The sequence below is a fragment of the Hylobates moloch genome, unplaced genomic scaffold (genome assembly GCF_009828535.3).
Source record: "Hylobates moloch isolate HMO894 unplaced genomic scaffold, HMol_V3 SCAFFOLD_8, whole genome shotgun sequence".
NCBI lineage: Eukaryota > Metazoa > Chordata > Mammalia > Primates > Hylobatidae > Hylobates > Hylobates moloch.
In genome coordinates, this window is record NW_026652283.1 from 52,824,644 (window position 1) to 52,841,895 (window position 17,252).

Sequence of the window (17,252 nt, forward strand, 5' to 3'; positions counted from 1 at the left end):
GTCCCCAAATTAAGGAAGCATCCAGATGTTGACAGCATCCTCTGTGCCCTAGGTTTGGGCACTGCACAGTGTGTGTATGACAGGGTTGTGTTGTTTAATTCTCACAACAGCCCTGCGGGGCAGCTGTTGTAGAGTTGGGACCACAGGATTGTGAGCTGCAGCAGGGCTCCCCCAGGGCCTGTCTGGGCCCTTCTGTCTCACAGGGGCCTCCCTGCTCTCAGCCATTTGGATGGACTCTAGTCACGTTTCCTGTGCTTGCTGTTCCAAATTGTTGGTAGGGCAGAAAGTTTCAGAAAAAACATTCCACTTTCATTTACAGAGGAGCTGTATAAGGTACTTTAACACAGTTACTAGTTAAGTAATCTTACTTGACTAGGTGTGGTGCGAAATTAATCATGCTGTCTCACTGGAGCTTGCTTTTTCAGCTGTTTATTTCCTGAAGTGACCAGCAGTAGCTTTCATCTCCTTTCCCTCCTCCCGTTGTGCTCATTGAGAAAAGAATGTGATTATTGTTTAATTAAATGACTTGACTTTTATGGGAGATTAAAGCAGGCAGGCTTTGACCTGTAACAACATTGCCAACACCTTTTTTGAGGATATGCTAACTACCAGCAGAAAGCTAAGATCCGCAGATTTTAATTAAAGACTTGAGACACAAAGCATGTAATTATTACGAGACATTTTCAGGGGACTGGCAAAGTTGTGACTACATGCGAAGTGCAGGCCAAGAACAGAGCAGCATTAGAGTATCAGGCACCTAGGCAAATGTAAGATCATCGCCCCGTCATTTGCACGTTCTGCCCCTTTTCTGCTTCAAAGGGTGCCATAAATTCCATGTGACTGTTATCTTGGGGAACGTGGAGTCCCTGTGAGAGCTAATCCCCATGTCCTGCCTTCCAGATCGGCGCCAGTGGTGTGCCATAGCCATCCTCTTTGCAGTCCTGTTGGTTGTGCTCATCCTCTTCTTAGTGCTGTGACAGCGGGGCCTCTGGGTGCGAGTTCCTCCTGCATATGAACCGAGGGGAGGAGGAGAAGCTGAGCACGTGTGACATTGCCATCTACTCACATTCCTATCCTGGAAACATACTGCTGCACTGACTTTTCTCCGTGTGACCCCACAATTGACATGGCTCCTCCATCCCAGCGCTGGAAGGGCCAGTAGGAAGAGGAAATAGATGTCTGCACTCCTGGTTGCAGCTGGACAACAGAAGCCCCATGCCGCCTGTCCAGTTCAGAGGAGAACTGGCTGCTGCCTTGCCTTCCGGGACCTTGTTTGCTGCGGAGGGACTCACAGACTCCACTGGTATTTTGCTGTTGCTCATTCCATGCATCTTTGGCAGCTCTTTTCTTCTGCTTAGACCCTTCCCCATGCTCAGACAGTGTGCCGCTGTCCCACCTAAAGAAACCTGTCAGGAATGCGAGCTTCTGGGTATGTTTCGTTTCCCATTGCTGTAGCATTTCTTAGCCCCTGAGAGCTGATGATTACTGAGGACAGAAGGCTCAGAAACAGTTTGTGACAGAAAATGCAGTGTTTCATTTTTCAGGGATAAATGCTAAGATAAAATTGCTTTTCCAGGTCATTTTTTTGTGGTGAGAATAACTAATGGAAAATAATGAAACACCCTGGGGTTTGGGGGTGCTAACAACTTGTGGCTTTAACTGACAGGAGCAATTAAAAAGAGCAAGAGGGCTCTGCATTGGCATAGCTTAGGGAAGGGTTAATGATGTCACCAGAGGTCAGCCCTTGATCTTTGCCGACTTGATGTTGCTGTACCAGGGCTTCCTCCCCAGAGGTGCAGCTTGCGTTTTGAGGGTGATTGCTATGTATGTTGTTGCTAAACAGCTCAGTAACACACTTGAATGAATTTGGATACCAGATTGTCCTCGTTACAGTTCTTTTACTCCTAGGGCACTCTATATTGGGGGTTGGGGTTGGGAGTGGTTAGTACATTTGTTACATTTATTCAGAAACATAATGACATAAAAGGTTAGCTCTGGGCCAGACTTCTCTTACTCTGTGGGTAGTGGCAAGGATGTGTAGGTAAACTTGGTTCTTTTTTTTCCCTAAGATGACAACTTGATTTTATCATCTGCAGTCAAATAACTGAGCCAATCCAAATTTAAATGATAGATGCTTTAATTGAGTTTAAGTAGCTGAAACTGCTGAGACACTAAACTTTAAGCTTCTGATGACTTTTTAAAATGCCTCAAATGTGCACATGTATATAGGATATTTTTATAACTTCCCTGATGAATAATCTGATATTAAAGTAGTATTTGGACCCAGAGCCAGAACTCGGTGGTGGAGGCTGCTGGTCTCTCCTCACCACCTTCTTTTGCACTTGGAAAGAACAGCAACATCTGGATAGAGTTCTAGCTTCGACTTCTCATTTCCTTGTCTTTTTGGGTGCATTCCTCAGCACACTTTTTTTTTTTAACCTTTTGTTTTGTTTTGTTTGTATTTCATGTGGTTTTATTTGGGGGTTTTGGTTTTTTCACCCTTTTTTGTGATTTGCAATGATGTGCTTGCCCAGCTAACTTTTGAATTGCACTTTTTAATAAATATTCTTAATTTTTGAAGAAGGATATTTTATCTCATTTGAGATCATGGTAGGTTAAGAAAATATGCCTGTTGATGAAAGCTAAAAGCAAATTCGTGCAACTGAAAGGGTGATTGACATCCATGTTTACACTCCGCTCTAATGTTTGATATATAAATAAGTTATTTTCAAATTAGGAAAAAAAAAAGTGAGTATTACAAAGGGCTTCAGATGTTTAGAGTACTAGGTTATTTATGTTTTACAAAGTTTGAATCTTCTGTAAACTAAGGGGATGATCCTTAGATTTGCATTAAAATATATAAGTCTTTTAAAGTAAATGTGGACCTTGTCTAAGTACTGTAATCCACACAACACATTATAAGAAGCAAACCAGCATCTTAAGGAATTATAAAATTACCCTGTTTAAAAGCCATGCTATTGTTCTGCTATTACCAGATTTATTGTGCCACACAAAAGGATCATGTGTGTCAGCAGGGGCCGTTTGGAACAAACCTAGTCATTAATGAGTAAGATACTCCTGTTAGTTCAGGGACCAAGTTTTATGACCCAGAGGCTTAATGATGTTTGGATATATTTCAAATCGACGTGCTTACCTCACTCATTTAAATTATTTTCTAAATAGTGGTCATTGTAGACCTGACTCAGGCTGAAGCTAAATAGAGAACAATTTAGAAAGTTAACTAAAAATACAGGACATTCTCCCCATAGGGCCACCATGCCCTTCTGCCTCTGGCTGACTTGATCCTGTGTCTGATCCCATTGCACCCTGACTGGGCAGTCCCTACAGAACCAGTGTTAATTTGAAGGGCCTCCACTCAGGCTCCAAATGTGGCAGCCAAAGAGAACAATCCAGGGAACCTACATTTATTTTTAAGGACAAATATTTCCCCCTCAGTGATCCTAATGTTCAGGGCTTTAGACGGAACCCAGGTGATCTCTTTATCCTGTGTCCTAGAATGGGAGAGTAAGTAGACAGTGGTGATAACCCCACACTACTTATAAGTGCATCTTTATAGTATTTGGGGCTTTCTTTTCCCTTTAGCCTTCTGTACCTAGTACCATATTCCAGTTTTAAAGAACTGGCAGAATGTGATGGATAACAGAGAAAGAGCTCAATTTATGTTTATTGGAAGAACATTTTACTTAAATGATTTGAGGGGTGGGAGGGAATGAAATATTGAGTTTGCCAGAGTGAAAATCCATCTGAAAAACTCAACTACCTTTAGTTTTTAGTCCTAATTTTTGGTCTTGTCTCTGCGGACTGTGAAGAATCACAATGCTCTGTATGCCCTGGACTGTGTGGCAAATGCAGGTTGCAGCATGTGTGTTACATGAGGATCCTCCACAATTTCAGAATGCACGCCAGAGCTGAAGGGGGAAACTTGGTAACTTGCCCATTATTCTCTGCTTTTAGCCAGAGTTAAACAGACTGATGGGTCTGGTAGCCAACAACTTGGCAACTTCCACTCCTTCTCACCTCGTGAGATTAAGGGCTGTGAAAAGAAATCTAGTCTAACTCCAACAGAAATCTGTCTCTGTTAAGTGTTTTACCTTCTGTAAGTAGAGATGCTAGAGCCAAGATTTTTCTTTTGGTAATTTCCCTGTCTATAAAGTGAGACCAGAGGGATATCTGTTCCCTGTTACCTTTTTGGAGAATTCATAACATTCGAAGATCAAAAAATTGAATGATAAATATGAATGGCTTTTCAATTCTGTGGACTTTGTACCGTTTGGCTTCACCTTGTACTGCAAGATGAATTTGTAAACAAAACAAAATTGGACTGTCTGGAAAGCTAAAGTTCTAAAATATGGAATGTACTGCCTCTAATTTTTCTTTGTCTTCCTCTAACTGGCATTTTTTTCTCTCCCAGGTTTCTTAAGAATAATGTTTTTTAAAGGAGGCTTTTTGCCCATCAAGAATAAAAAGAAATAAAACCAAAGGGTTACTGGACTTAAGCCCCCGCAGTCACTGTGCGCCATCCCTGAGCAAAGTCCACCCCTGAGGACAGTGCCCCTGCCCCAGTGACAGGCCTTGCTCCTCACAGGGCCTTTGCTTCTGGTTAAGGGGATGTTTCATTACTGGCTGGCCTGAATAGGGGGTGGTCTTTCTTTTCTTTCTCTCCTTTTTTTTTTTTTTTTTGATTTAAAAAATAAAACCAAACCAGAATTTATTGAAAGCAGGTACCTTTCAGTAGCTCCGATTAGAGTAACTCAGCTTAGAGATACTGTTACTCAGGACAACAGTATGTACAAAAGTCTCCGGAAAAGGAAAATAAAACAACCTGACAAGAATTCAACTTGAAAAGGACTGAATTACTAGAATGATCGTATTGCAGAATAACACAAAATGCAACAAAGAGCCACCCAAGCCTGAGGGTAAGAACTCTGCTTCCCAGATTCTTGGATCATAGCCCATGACTTCTTGGGGTACAGAGGCTGGCTTCAGCACAAGGATCTCACTACTAACTGCATGTAACTCATCCATGCCTTGGGCAGAGGCTAAACACACAGAACGAGGCCACCAGACAGGGTACACATGAACCCATGAGAGCGGTGCTCTCTGTAGAGTCTATAGACCTGGCAGGGACCATGGATAGCTTAGAGGTACTTACTCTGCAGACCCTAGACTGGCCCGGCGTGGTGGCTCATGCCTGTAATCCCAGCACTTTGGGAGGCCGAGGCGGGCGGATCACGAGGTCAGGAGATTGAGACCATCCTGGCTAACACGGTGAAACCCCGTCTCTACTAAAAATACAAAAAATTAGCCGGGCGTGGTGGCGGGCGCCTGTAGTCCCAGCTACTCGGGAGGCTGAGGCAGGAGAATGGCGTGAACCCGGGAGGCGGAGCTTGCAGTGAGCCGAGATAGCGCTACTGCGCTCCGGCCTGGGAGACAGAGCCAGACTCCATCTCAAAAAAAAAAAAGACCCTAGACTGATCTAAGCCCTACAGTTCCCTTATCCAAATTCCCACTAACCAGTGAGAGAGAGGGACAAGACTTGGAAGCTGCCTCCAAACCAATTTTTGGTCTACAGTAAATAAGAATAAACGTAAAACACCATTCCACAGGCCAGCTTCAAAAGAACTAGTGTGCAAAGAAGGGGAGAAATCCCAAAGCCCCATTTAGTAACCCCCACCGAAGGAGGGGGATGGGTGTGGGTAGTGAGATGGCCTGTTCTGCTGCTGTGGGCACCCCTGTGACCTGTCCTGCTCTGCCATCCGGCCTTGATTCGTACGGTTCCTCCCCGCTTCCTAGATGTGCACTCTCATGGCCCAGAGCTCTCACCTTTCTAAGCCTGAGCCTCCCAGCCTCCAGCATACACAGAGTAGAAATGCCAGATCCTGAGGGTTCTCTGAGGAGGGTGAGGTGGCAGTGTTTCTGAGAACCTGGGGTCCTTCCATGCCATGTCAGTTGTAGGTGGGGCAGGCCAAAGAGGATGCTGAGTTACAGGAGGCAGAGAGCAGTCGGTCAAAGAGCAGGGAGGAGAATATAGCTGGGAAAATGATGAGAAGTTTCCATTGCATGGACTCAGCAGGCAATTTCTGGGGTCACCTCAGTTATGAGGCGTGAACAGCAAAGCTTTAAAACTGATGTGAGAACAGTGTGTCTCCCTTTTTCCAAATTCCCCAGAGGAACACTACTCCCTGCTCTAGAACTTCACATCAAAGAAACAATACACCTGATGGGAAGAAGTCTTTTCAGGACCCCAGAAGTGCCCATTGGAGGCCCATCAGAACAAGTCTGGCTGCTTCTCGTTTTTGGGTCCACAGATTTGGGCAAGATGGCTAGAGGGCTGGAGGTTTCCCAAAGCTTCTAGATGCAGTTGTGCAAAATCAGTCCTCCACAAATCACTGGCCCTTAGTAGTATGCTCGTTCCACCACCACCCACTGGCAGTGAGGAAGATCTTTTTGCTGTCAGAGAGGGCTGCCATTCACTAACATACCATAAATCTGCTCCCTGGCTGCTGGAGTGCACAGGCCAGGGGGTCTTGAAGATCCTCATGTCAAACTTGAGTGTCAGGCCTGCAGTTGGTTTCACCGTAGATAACCCTTGTTGCCCTACAGCTGGGGTAACTGTTACTGTGTCTTGACCTTTTGCTCTTCCTCTTCCTTGTCTGAACTGTGTTCCCTTCTTGGATAAAGGACAACTTTTATGTTTATTTTCTTCGTCCACTGTCATATCGCCCACTTGCACAGGAGTCACACCTTATCTGTGGTTTCACTTTCTGAGGTTTCAGAAATGGGTTGCACCGGAAAGCACTGAGCCTGTACTAAGATTTCAGCAAGGGAGTCCCTATGTATATAAGGGGAGAAACAGTTTATCTAGTCAGTACTATCTGTGGTTTCAAGCATCCACTGTGGGTCTTGGAATGTATCCCTGCAAAAAGGCGGTGGGGCAGGGGGTACTTCTGTGTACTTCAAAACATGTGCACGATGAAAACATAATGTTACCTGTCAATCTGAAAACAAAATCGCCATGACTTCTGGGCACTGTAGTCCTACCTGTGGACTGGCTGCCTGACTGTGGAGCGTCCTTGTATTGGACATTGAGGGACTGTCTAAGATGGCAACTTCTCATTTGGCAGCCTGTGGTAGCTGAGTTTGAATTTGGTGGCGGCCGTCCCATGTTAGGGTAGCCATAGAACTGCTCGTTGTCTGCCAGAGCAGCAAGCACAGTTTCCCTTGACCCATTTTACACCTGTTGTCTCCACCCAAGCACCATGGCTCCAGTTAGGAAGGGCAACCGTCGGGTGGCCAAGAACAACTCGTTACGGAGCCAGAAGCTGACCTCCTTTCTTAAGGATTTCAGCTGTGAAGTGCAAATACTATGGAAGCCAATTCAGTCAGGCAGAACCTCTCCCAGAAGATTGATAAGCTGCATGACCAGGCCACTCAGCGGCTTCCTGAGGCACAGTGTGACACGAACTGGTAATGCACAGACTGTGCATTCGTAGCTGTTTCGTGAGTAATATGCAGAGTGCGTTTCTTGGGTATTTTAAAGTATGTGAGAGGGTTGTTTCAGCAGCTGATGGGATGCCAAATGTTTGACTTTTTATTATTCCAGCCCTTCAGATTTCCCCAGAATTGTCACCTTCTACAGCGTGTGTCTTCCCAGTGTGTTCTGGGAATTCTCTATACTGCTGTCGTGTTACTCAGAAAACAATAGAGCTTTCAGTCAGTTCAGGTAACCTTAGAATCTGCACTGATGCCTCAGAAAGGAAGAAAGGCCAGGACAGCTTCGGCTTGGGTGGCAGTCTTATTTCTCCCTTGGTTTCACTTCCTTTTCCATTTTTTGTGGCTTCCCATTTCATCCCGTAGCCTCCTCTCATAGGCTGTCCCCCCCTCCCCCCACTCTATTCTTCCCACTCTCTGGCCCCTGTTTGTGTCCTCAGAGGTCTGGCTGCTGCCACTGCACCTGCCTCAGACCCAGTGTCACCTCGCCAGGGCTTCAGCCAGCCTGGCCTTCCAGCTGCCACCCAGCAGCTCAGCAACTCAGAACCTTCTGGCCCAGACCTTCACACCCAACTCCCACCCGGGGGCAAATGCAGAAGCCTCTAATGGTGCAGCCAACACGGAGTGGGGGAAAAGGGGAGAGGAAAAGCAGCAGCTTCCTGTGCTTCCCAGCTCAGGGCATTGGTAAGAGTGGGTGGAATTTGGCATTCTGCTTCTACCATTTTGAATGAATTGGCCTATTCTTTTATACCATCACCCCTCCCTTCCAAATCATTCATTCTGGTGTGCAGCCCATTTCTGTCTATTTTCTAATGATACGACCAGAGCCACCATGTAAGCTTGTTCCCTGCACAAGGATAGATACCCCCAGGATAGATACCCCACTGGGGGACAAATGGGATCAAAATCCATTCTGTGTTCTGCTGGCCAAGCCGGGTGACCTGGCCTGGGCTGGTGTCCTCCCAGAAGAAGGGTTCATTTTTCCAGTTTGCACACATGTGCTATTTGTGGGTTAGCTGAGGCCCTGCTCATGTCTTCGTTTGGTTCACAAACCAGAAACAGAACAAATGGCCAGAGATTAGTGTTGTAATCAAACTAGATTTACAACCAAGGCACGCTGAGTGGCATTATGGATTTTATCCTGCTGCATGGCAAGCCGCTCATGCACGGGCTGTGCTCAGTGTCCTTTTTCCTCAGCCAAGCCAGCCATGGGGATGCAGGAGGGGAGCTTGTTGGAGAAGGCGGCCTCCGTGAGAGCCTTGGTGCATTCCCCTGAAGCCACAGTTTGGGTCTTCTCCCTCAGCAGGGGTCCCCACAGTCTTGGTGTTTTCAGAAATCTTAGGTCCAAGGGACCCCCAATTTTTTTTTGTTTGTTTTTTTGTTTTTGAGGTTGAGTCTCACTCTGTCGCCCAGGCTGGAGTGCAATGGTGCGATCTCGGCTCGCTGCAACCTCCACCTCCCGGGCTCAAGTGATACTTGTGCTTCAGCCTTCTCCCTAGTAGCTGGGACTACAGGTGCATGCCACCAAGCCTGGCTAATTTTTGTATTTTTAGTAGAGACGAGGTTTTACCATGTTGGCCAGGCTGGTCTCAAACTCCTGATCTCAAGTGATCCACCCGCCTCAGCCTCCCAAAGTGCTGGGATTATAGGTGTGAGCCACCGTGCCCAGCTGATGGGACCCCAAATCTTATGTCCAGACCCCAGGATCTGAACTCATATTTAACTACAGAAAGGCATCAGCATCTCCCCTCTGGTTGAACTTGACCTTCTTACTGAGAACCAGCCAGGCAGGCATCAGAAGCCTCAGTCTCCAGAGGAGAAGCTGGTGGGCAAATAGATCAGGAGCAAGTGCTTTCACCATCAGGGATGAAAGTTGAAGGCCAAGAACACTTCCTTGTCCTGTGGTGCAGGGGTTGGGATGGAGGGGTGAGTCTTATAAATGGAAGAGAACTAAGTGTTGTGATTTAAAGGAAGAACATTTGCCCCCTGCCCCCAAATGCTCCCAAACCCTCCAAAATTCCACAGATTCCCTTGGCTTAACTCCTGTCACAGAGGTAAGCTAAGGTAGTCAGTCTCACTGTAGTTGCAGTGAATTCGTTTAATGATCTTGGTTTCCTAACTGCTAGATAATCCACTGGAGCCAAAGGAGTTTTGGTGGATTGAGGGAGCCTGCAGAGGTTGGGTAGGGGTGTGTTAGGAGTTGAATTGTTTCCCCCAAAAAATTCATGTTGAAGTTGTAACCCCCAGTACCTCAGAATGTGGCCTTCTTTGGAAATAGGGTTGTTGATTTAATTTGGGAAGGTGAGGTCATCCTGCAGTAGTAGGGTGGGCCCCTAATCCGGTATGACTGATGGCCTCATGAAGAGGGAACAGAGCCCTACAGTTTACACAGTACTTTTGTGCACATTTTTCCTATCCGTTTCTGTGGGGCAGGCATTATCATACCTGTTGATTTTACTCAAGCTTATTGCTTTTTTGGCCCACCATCTGTTAGCCTCACTTTTTCTAACAACAGGAACCCCTTCTGCCAAGCACACAACATATTTTGGAAAGTTACCCTACCCCATTCCAACATGTGCTTATGTTGAGAGGTACCAGTCTTAATCCTCCTGCCCAGCCCTAGCCTAAAAAAGTGTGTATGCTGGTTAGGCTCTCCCCGTCAGCCCCCAGCTAATCTCATCTCTGCCCTTCCATGCCCCAGGAGGCCATACGCATCAGATTGCACTTCCAGAGCCCCAGCCTCTGATTGGGTTTGGCCACTGCGATAAGCATCCTCAAAAAAGACCAGAGAGCTGGAGGAGTGAGAGGTTGGGGCTTCATTCCCCAACCCACCTCACTGCAGTCCTACCAGGAGCCACGGTCACAGCTCTCACAAGGAGCATCCTCTGCCAGGGTAGCAGCTCTTGCCGGACTATGATAACAATATTCTCTTTTACCCTTCAGCTCTGGTGTAGGTAATGGCTTCCCTCTGTCACATGTCTCTGGACACTTCACCATCCCATACTGGTTTCCTCAGTTCTGATTATTCCCTTACAGATGCTGTCTTTGTTGAATTCATTTAAACCATATTGAGTGTACCATTTAGTTCTTGCCAGGACTGTTAGCTATGGCTTGTCTTAGAGGCTTATCGTGATGGTCACAGTGATTAGGCCCAGAGGTGCCACATGATCCAACGCACGTCAGAGTCCTCCTGTGACTTCCTTTTCCTTTTAGTAACCAGAGCTGGGAGAGAGACGCCCATTCTTACGGAGTGGTGAAGCAATGGAGGATGTGAGCTTTGTGCTGGCAGCCATGTCCCTACCTCATGGATAAAATCATTCACATCTTGGTTTTGATCTCTCGGGTCCCCACACTGCCCTGATGCCCACCTTTAAAATAGCATCCCACTTTGTGCTTGAGCCGGTTTACATAGGCTTCTGTTACCTGCAACCATTAAGAGAGTTTTTCAGCTAGTGAACAGGAGAGTCGAAGCTCAGACTCCAGTCATCTGCCTCCAAAGCCTGTACTTTTAGCAGATGCTCCATATTCATAACTGTGGCCAGACACCTCCCCTGCTGTTGGCCACAGCTGAGAAAATCCCTCCTACTCCTGTGAGGAAAGGCACCTGAGTCTGGGTGTTTCCCATAGCATGATACAGGGGTAATTCATTTTGAATAATAAGATCATACACAAAAAGTTCTGTATTAACTAAAAGTTGACCAATTGAATCGTATCTTTAAGGTATAAGAAGAGCTCTTTGCTGGAAGGAATCTTGTCATTAATCTTTTAGTAAAGCAGAGACCCTCTGTCTGTCCTATTAAATCCAGATTGTCACTCCTACTGGTGGTGTGTGAGCCCTTTGTTAACTAAACAATTTATAAGAATTGCTCCACCTCCCAAAGAATTTCCCAACTTATTGACGGAATGGAAGAATTTGCCTCAATGGATCCCCAAAAACAAGGTGCCCTTGGAGGTACTCCACTCTGTCAAGACAAGGGGAACTGTCAAATCTTGTCAAGATGCCACTCAAAAGTAACCAGAGAAAGTTCACGGGGGGCTCTAGCCATGAGATCATGATAGGCCAACTAAAGAGATGGCTTCAGGATAGGGTGGATGTAACCTAGATTAGAGGAGTTATGAACAGAAACAATTGTTCAGGCAATGCAGGAACAAGGCCTCCTCTCTTCACCTGTTCTTTGTCGGGTGTCTTTCCCATATTCCAGGAATCTCTTTAGCCAGGCAATACATTCTTCTTCCAGCCAATTCTTTTGATATTGCAACTCATGCTGATTAGCCTCCCATGCCCTCTTGATGGTGTGAGCCGCATTATCTACAAGCCAGCCAGGAGAGAGTGTCTTTATTGAAGATCAGGAAATCCTGCCCGTCATGTGCATACTGCAGAAATCCTGTGGTGCTTCCATCCTCCAGCAGCTCACAGCCAATCATTCTCGGTAAGTGTGACCCTGGAACACACACGCAAGCCCAAAGAGGTCCACACAGGGACAGAGGTGGGCTCTCAAGTGCTGGGAGCAGGGGCGTGGCTGGAAGCATCCTTTGATCTACATTACGTCACCCCACAGGCCTGCTGTGGCATCGCTGAGTCCCCAGGAGGTCCCTCTTTCGGAAGCCCACCTGACAGCAGGGTTGTTCTTTAAATTTTTTTGTTCAAATAGCTTTAGGGATACAAGTAGTTTTTGATTGCATGGATGAATTGTGTAGTGGTGAACTCCGGGCTTTTAGTGTATCTGTCACCCGAATCGTGTATGTTGTACTCAGTAGGTGGTTTTTTTTACCCCTCACCCACCTTCCACCCTTCCCCTTCCTGAGTCACCAGTGTCCATTATACCACTCTGACAACAGGTATTTGCGAAGTACCTACTGCATGCCAAAGGAGTGCAATAATTCCCTTCTTGGGGAGTTATCCTGTAATGGGAATGAGTGATTGATAAACTGTGGCTATTTGAGTGCAGTGGAGGAGGGAGAGAGATGCAGGAGCCAGAAATATCCCTGGGAAAGTTAATGTCAATATGCATAAGCAAGTCACTAGGCCTGGCTACAAGGAAGTGAGACACAGAATGGGCAAATTTACAATGGGAAAGGAGATGGGGATATGGAGAAGGGGGATGTGGCAGAGGATAAAGGGCTCCTGGGGGAGAGAGGGACAGTCCAGAAGGTGCACAGGCAGATGGGACGCTCTGAACTCCATCAACCGGATTTCCCAGGTTTTGCCAAAAGCCACAGCAGGTGCAAGTCAGCATTGCTCATTGGAGGTCAGCCCAGGGGCCTCTGCGGGGTCGGGGAAGCTTCCATCTCTGCCGCATGTGTACCTGAGTGATTGTAGTGCCTCTGCAGGCGCTTCAGTTCCACCTTGAATGTCTGCTGCAAGCCCCTCAGCAGCTGAGTGCCCCTCTCCCAGTGATCAGGCGCGAGGTTCTCTGCCATCCATGGGGCCCGCGGTTCCTTCTGCCGAGTGACACTGTCATACGTGGTGATAGGGTGCGAGTCCACATACCCAACTGAAATAAATTCAGGGACCCCATGGCCAGGATCCGAAATGCCCAGGCCAAAATATCTCAGAGAGTGCGTCCCTGGGAAGGAGGCAAAGAAGGAAGACGTGTAGGGTCCCAGATGATCCAGATCCTTCCACTGCATTCATTTAGCCCCACACGAGTGCTCCCTACTCAGCTGTACCCAGGCCTCCAGGCCCCAGCTGCCATTTCCTCTTACAGAACCACAGAACCCAGGAACCGGGGCCTGGACAGGACTTTAGAGCTCCAGCCCAGTGACTTGGAGCCTTTCTCGTTCAGGTTTGCAAATGCAGGATGGAATTTTATAGGTAATCTCAACTCATAAGCAAAGTACAGAGCAAGCTCGTCCAACCCATGGCCCAGGATGGCTTGGAATGCAGCCAACACAAAATTTGCAAACATTCTTAAAACATGAGTTTTTTTTTGTGATTTTTTTTTTTTTAAGCTCATCAGCTATTGTTAGTGTATTTTATGTGTGGCCCATGACAGTTCTTCCAGTGTGGCCCAGGAAAGCCAAAAGATTGGACACCCCTGGTATAGAGTGCTGCTCTGGTTGTAGGGGGAAGGGAGAAGACACAGGGGGAGCTGTCCCTACGGGAGCCCTCGGGAACTCTGAGGTCTTGAAATCCCTGATAATCCAGCCCTCTTGTTTTACCAAAGAAGTCTGTGGGTGGATAAATGAGGACCCCCCACTCCACTTCTGTGTGCACGTGTGAGCACACACACATAAGCACATGCACGTACACACCAGGCCGGTCAGAACGAGATCCCTGTTAGGATTCAGGCCTAAGTGGGCAGGTAGCTTCTATAGTGTGGAGATGTTGGACAAAGGGATGATTCATGTTCTGAGTGGGACCGTGTGAGATTTCTTCATGCTACCCAGAACAGTGCGCAATTTAAAACTTATGAATTGTGTATTTCTGGAATTTTCTATTTAAATTTTTGGAATGCAGTTGACCACCAGTAGCTGAAACTGTGGAAAGTGACAGCAAGGATAAGGGGCTACTACTGTCCATACATTGTGGAATGGTTAGATCTAGCTTCCTAACAACTGCATTACCTCACATCATTCGCATAGAGATGATTTTTTGTTTTTTTTTTTGAGATGGAGTCTCTGTCACCCAGACTGGAGTGCAGTGGTATGATCTTGACTCACTGCAACCTCCACCTCCTGGGTTCAAGCAATTCTCATGCCTCAACCTTCCAAGTAGCTGGAACTACAGGCGTGCCCCCCAACACCTAGCTAATTTTTGTATTTTTAGTAGAGACGGGGTTTCACCATGTTGGCCAGGCTGGTCTGAAACTCCTGGCCTCAAGTGATCCACCCATCTCAGCCCCCCAAAGTGCTGGGATTATAGGTGTGAACCACCATGCCCATCCAAGATGGTCTTCCTTTAGTGTCCAGCTGCCTGCACCCAACTCCCAGCCTTAAAAAAAAATATGCTTATACTTAAAATAGTGAGGTCTTATTCTTGTGGGGCTCACATTGGTCTGCTGTATGTAAACAGGATGCCATTCTCACCTGTTTATTTGGCAATTAATTAATGCTCACTGGGAAACTGTGCTTTCTGGTGTTGAATCCAGAACACTAAGAGAGTTTCGAGTAGAGGAGAATAATCCCTCAGCCCTGAGCAGCATTGCTATGAATCTCATGACGGAAGCCCATGCTTGGTAACCCAGGGTGGAGGTGAAACTCCAAAACAGCTGACTTCTGTAGTTATCATCTTTAAGGACAGACTCAGAGGGACTTGGGATCATTTAGCTCAGCCCCTTATTAGCCATGAAAACAATTACAGTTCACCCCAACATACATGGTAGCCATTTGGTGCAATGCATTTTGGACTTGGCCATTAGGAACTGCACTTTCTCTGGGACGACCCTAAGGTACTTACTTGGGGGCAGACTGATGCTAACTTGTCATGAGTCCTCCTCACCACTGGCGACTTGAAGTGTTTTGCCTTTTGCAAACACCGAAGCTCTGAAAGTTATAGTGGCACCTTGGTCAGGTTGCTGCAATCGAGATAAATTTGGGAGTTCTTTATTACATTAAAGTCTCTTTATTAATACAGATTGAGGGGAAAAGGAAGAAAGAAGCAGCTTGGTTTTTCTCTGCCATAAACGAACATGTTGGTGCTGTTTTCCTTCAGACATGCCCTTTGTGCAGAGCTGCCCTTCCCCGGGGCTGTGTGGGCGTTAACTGTACTTAGCGATTGTTCCAGCTGCCTGCCCTACTGCTTGGGTTTCACATGAACATTTCATGCAGTGCACCTGGTTTGCCAACTGCAGCCAGACTTTGTGCAACATTGTATTTTACCACTTTTTAAAAGGTTATGAGCTGTCAAACCTGGAGGCCACTTGGTTTTTCAGGGGTATGTTTGGAATAAGACCACCCAGCTTTGTTCTTTGCTGACCAAGGCCCTGTCCTCTGGCGTTCGTGGCAGCCCAGCACTCCGCTCCAGCCAAACTTTCCATCAGCCCTGGGGTGGGACCGAGTTCAGGTTTTTTTCCTGCTCTGCAGAAAGCAGATTTTAGCTGAGATTGTCCTACTGAAAGACAACTGTGACCCTGAAGTTAAGGTCTGTTCTGGGAGAAGCAGATGTCTTCTTCTTCAGGAAAGTAGAGTATCTTTGCCCTGTCATCTGTGTGGGGCGAGGAGAGGACAGCCAGGTGTCCTGCTAATACGTTTTTGGAATTGCTTTTAGACTCCATGTGATTACTTCCTAACTGACACAGGCTGGGCTCAGCTGTCAACAAACAGACTTCAGAAAATGCTGGGGGTGAGGGGTGACCTAGAAGCCATCTAGGAAAGGGCCAGAGAAAGCAAGCTGAAACCAATTATGGGTTCTGTTTCTCTAGCTGGAACTATCCTCTCACGGGCTCATTCATAATCAGAAATTAGTGTAATTCAAAGACAGAATGTGTAATATGTGACAAAAGTCAGCAGGAATAAACCATTATGTTTTTTCCAAGGATAAATAACCTTACGGTGTTTTCATGTTAAATAGCTAGAAGATACAAACCAAAGAAGTGGAATCAAGAATTAGAATTACAAATCCCTGGGTAGTTTCCAGATGGTGCCTGACTCCTCTACATAAAGAGAGGAGGGCCAGAGCCCTAGTGCCATGGTTCACACTCCTCAGACACAGGTAAATTTTTGTTTCCTTTGTATGGTGGGTCTCCAGGTGTGGTGTGGGACCAGCAGTCGCATCTCTGCATGGAGAACTTGCTGGAAATGCAAAGCGAGGCCAGCAGTGTGTTCCACCATGCCCTCCCGGGGGTTCTGTTGCATGCTCTAATTTGAGAACCACTGCTACATGGACTTTAGGTTACAGTAAAACAACAACCCCTGCGAAATGAAACATTATCCATGGCTTTGATTGTCATCATAATGTGAAATAAAATCTGATGACACTATAAACTTAAAACCCTAATCCCCCCAAAATACTGTGTAAAACAAAAAACTAGCCACCCTTGAAAGTAATATTTTTATACCATGAAGTCTCAGTTACTCTTGAGATCATATTACAACTATATAAAGAATATTGTTCAGCATTAGAGAAGTGGAGATGCCATGAGCCTTGGCCTGGGTGTTTTTTTGTTTGTTAGGTTGTTAGTTTTGTTTTTAGTTATTTTCATACCTAAGCACAGCTCTGTTCTTCTCCTCCCACCCCCCTCTAATAAAAGACATGTGCATCTGCCTGGGGTAGGAAAAGTTTGTAACTGCTGGAAGATGTGAATTATAAATTGTGCTTTCTCTGGCTGAGCAAGTTATATGAATTCTTAAACCCCCAAGTAGCCTGATATGGTTTGGCTGTGTCCACATTCAAATCTCAACTTGAATTGTATCTCCTAGAATTCCCACATGTTGTGGGAGGGACCCAGGGGGAGGTAACTGAATCATGGGGGCTGGTCTTTCCCATGTTATTCTCGTGATAGTGAATAAATCTCATGAGATCTGATGGGTTTTATCAGATTTCCGCTTTTGCTTCCTCCTCATTTCTCTCTTGCTGCTGCCATGTAAGAAGTGCCTTTCACCCTCCGCCATAATCCTCCCCAGCCATGTGGAACTGTAAGTCCGATTTAACCTCCTTTTCTTCCCAGTCTCGGGTATGTCTTTGTCAGCGGTGTAAAAACGAGCTAATACAGTAAATTGATACCAATAGAGTGGGGCATTGCTGAAAAGATACCCGAAAATGTGGAAGCGACTTTGGAACTGGGTAACAGGCAGAGGTT

General features: G+C 46.4%; 1 protein-coding gene and 1 pseudogene across 1 annotated transcript in view; one reads left to right on the forward strand and one right to left on the reverse strand.

Annotated features, from left to right (window-relative positions):
- The window catches only part of STX6 (syntaxin 6), a 50,963-nt gene extending 46,263 nt beyond the window's left edge, over window positions 1-4,700 (forward strand). Inside the window, exon 8 of the mRNA XM_032160848.2 lies at window positions 901-4,700. Coding sequence (XP_032016739.1) covers window positions 901-977 — 77 coding nt within the window. The 3' untranslated portion in view covers window positions 978-4,700. The remainder of the gene's footprint in view (window positions 1-900) is intronic.
- A 6,464-nt stretch (window positions 4,701-11,164) lies between these two features.
- On the reverse strand, window positions 11,165-13,143 carry LOC116473163 (major histocompatibility complex class I-related gene protein-like; annotated as a pseudogene).
- Window positions 13,144-17,252: the final 4,109 nt, after the last annotated feature.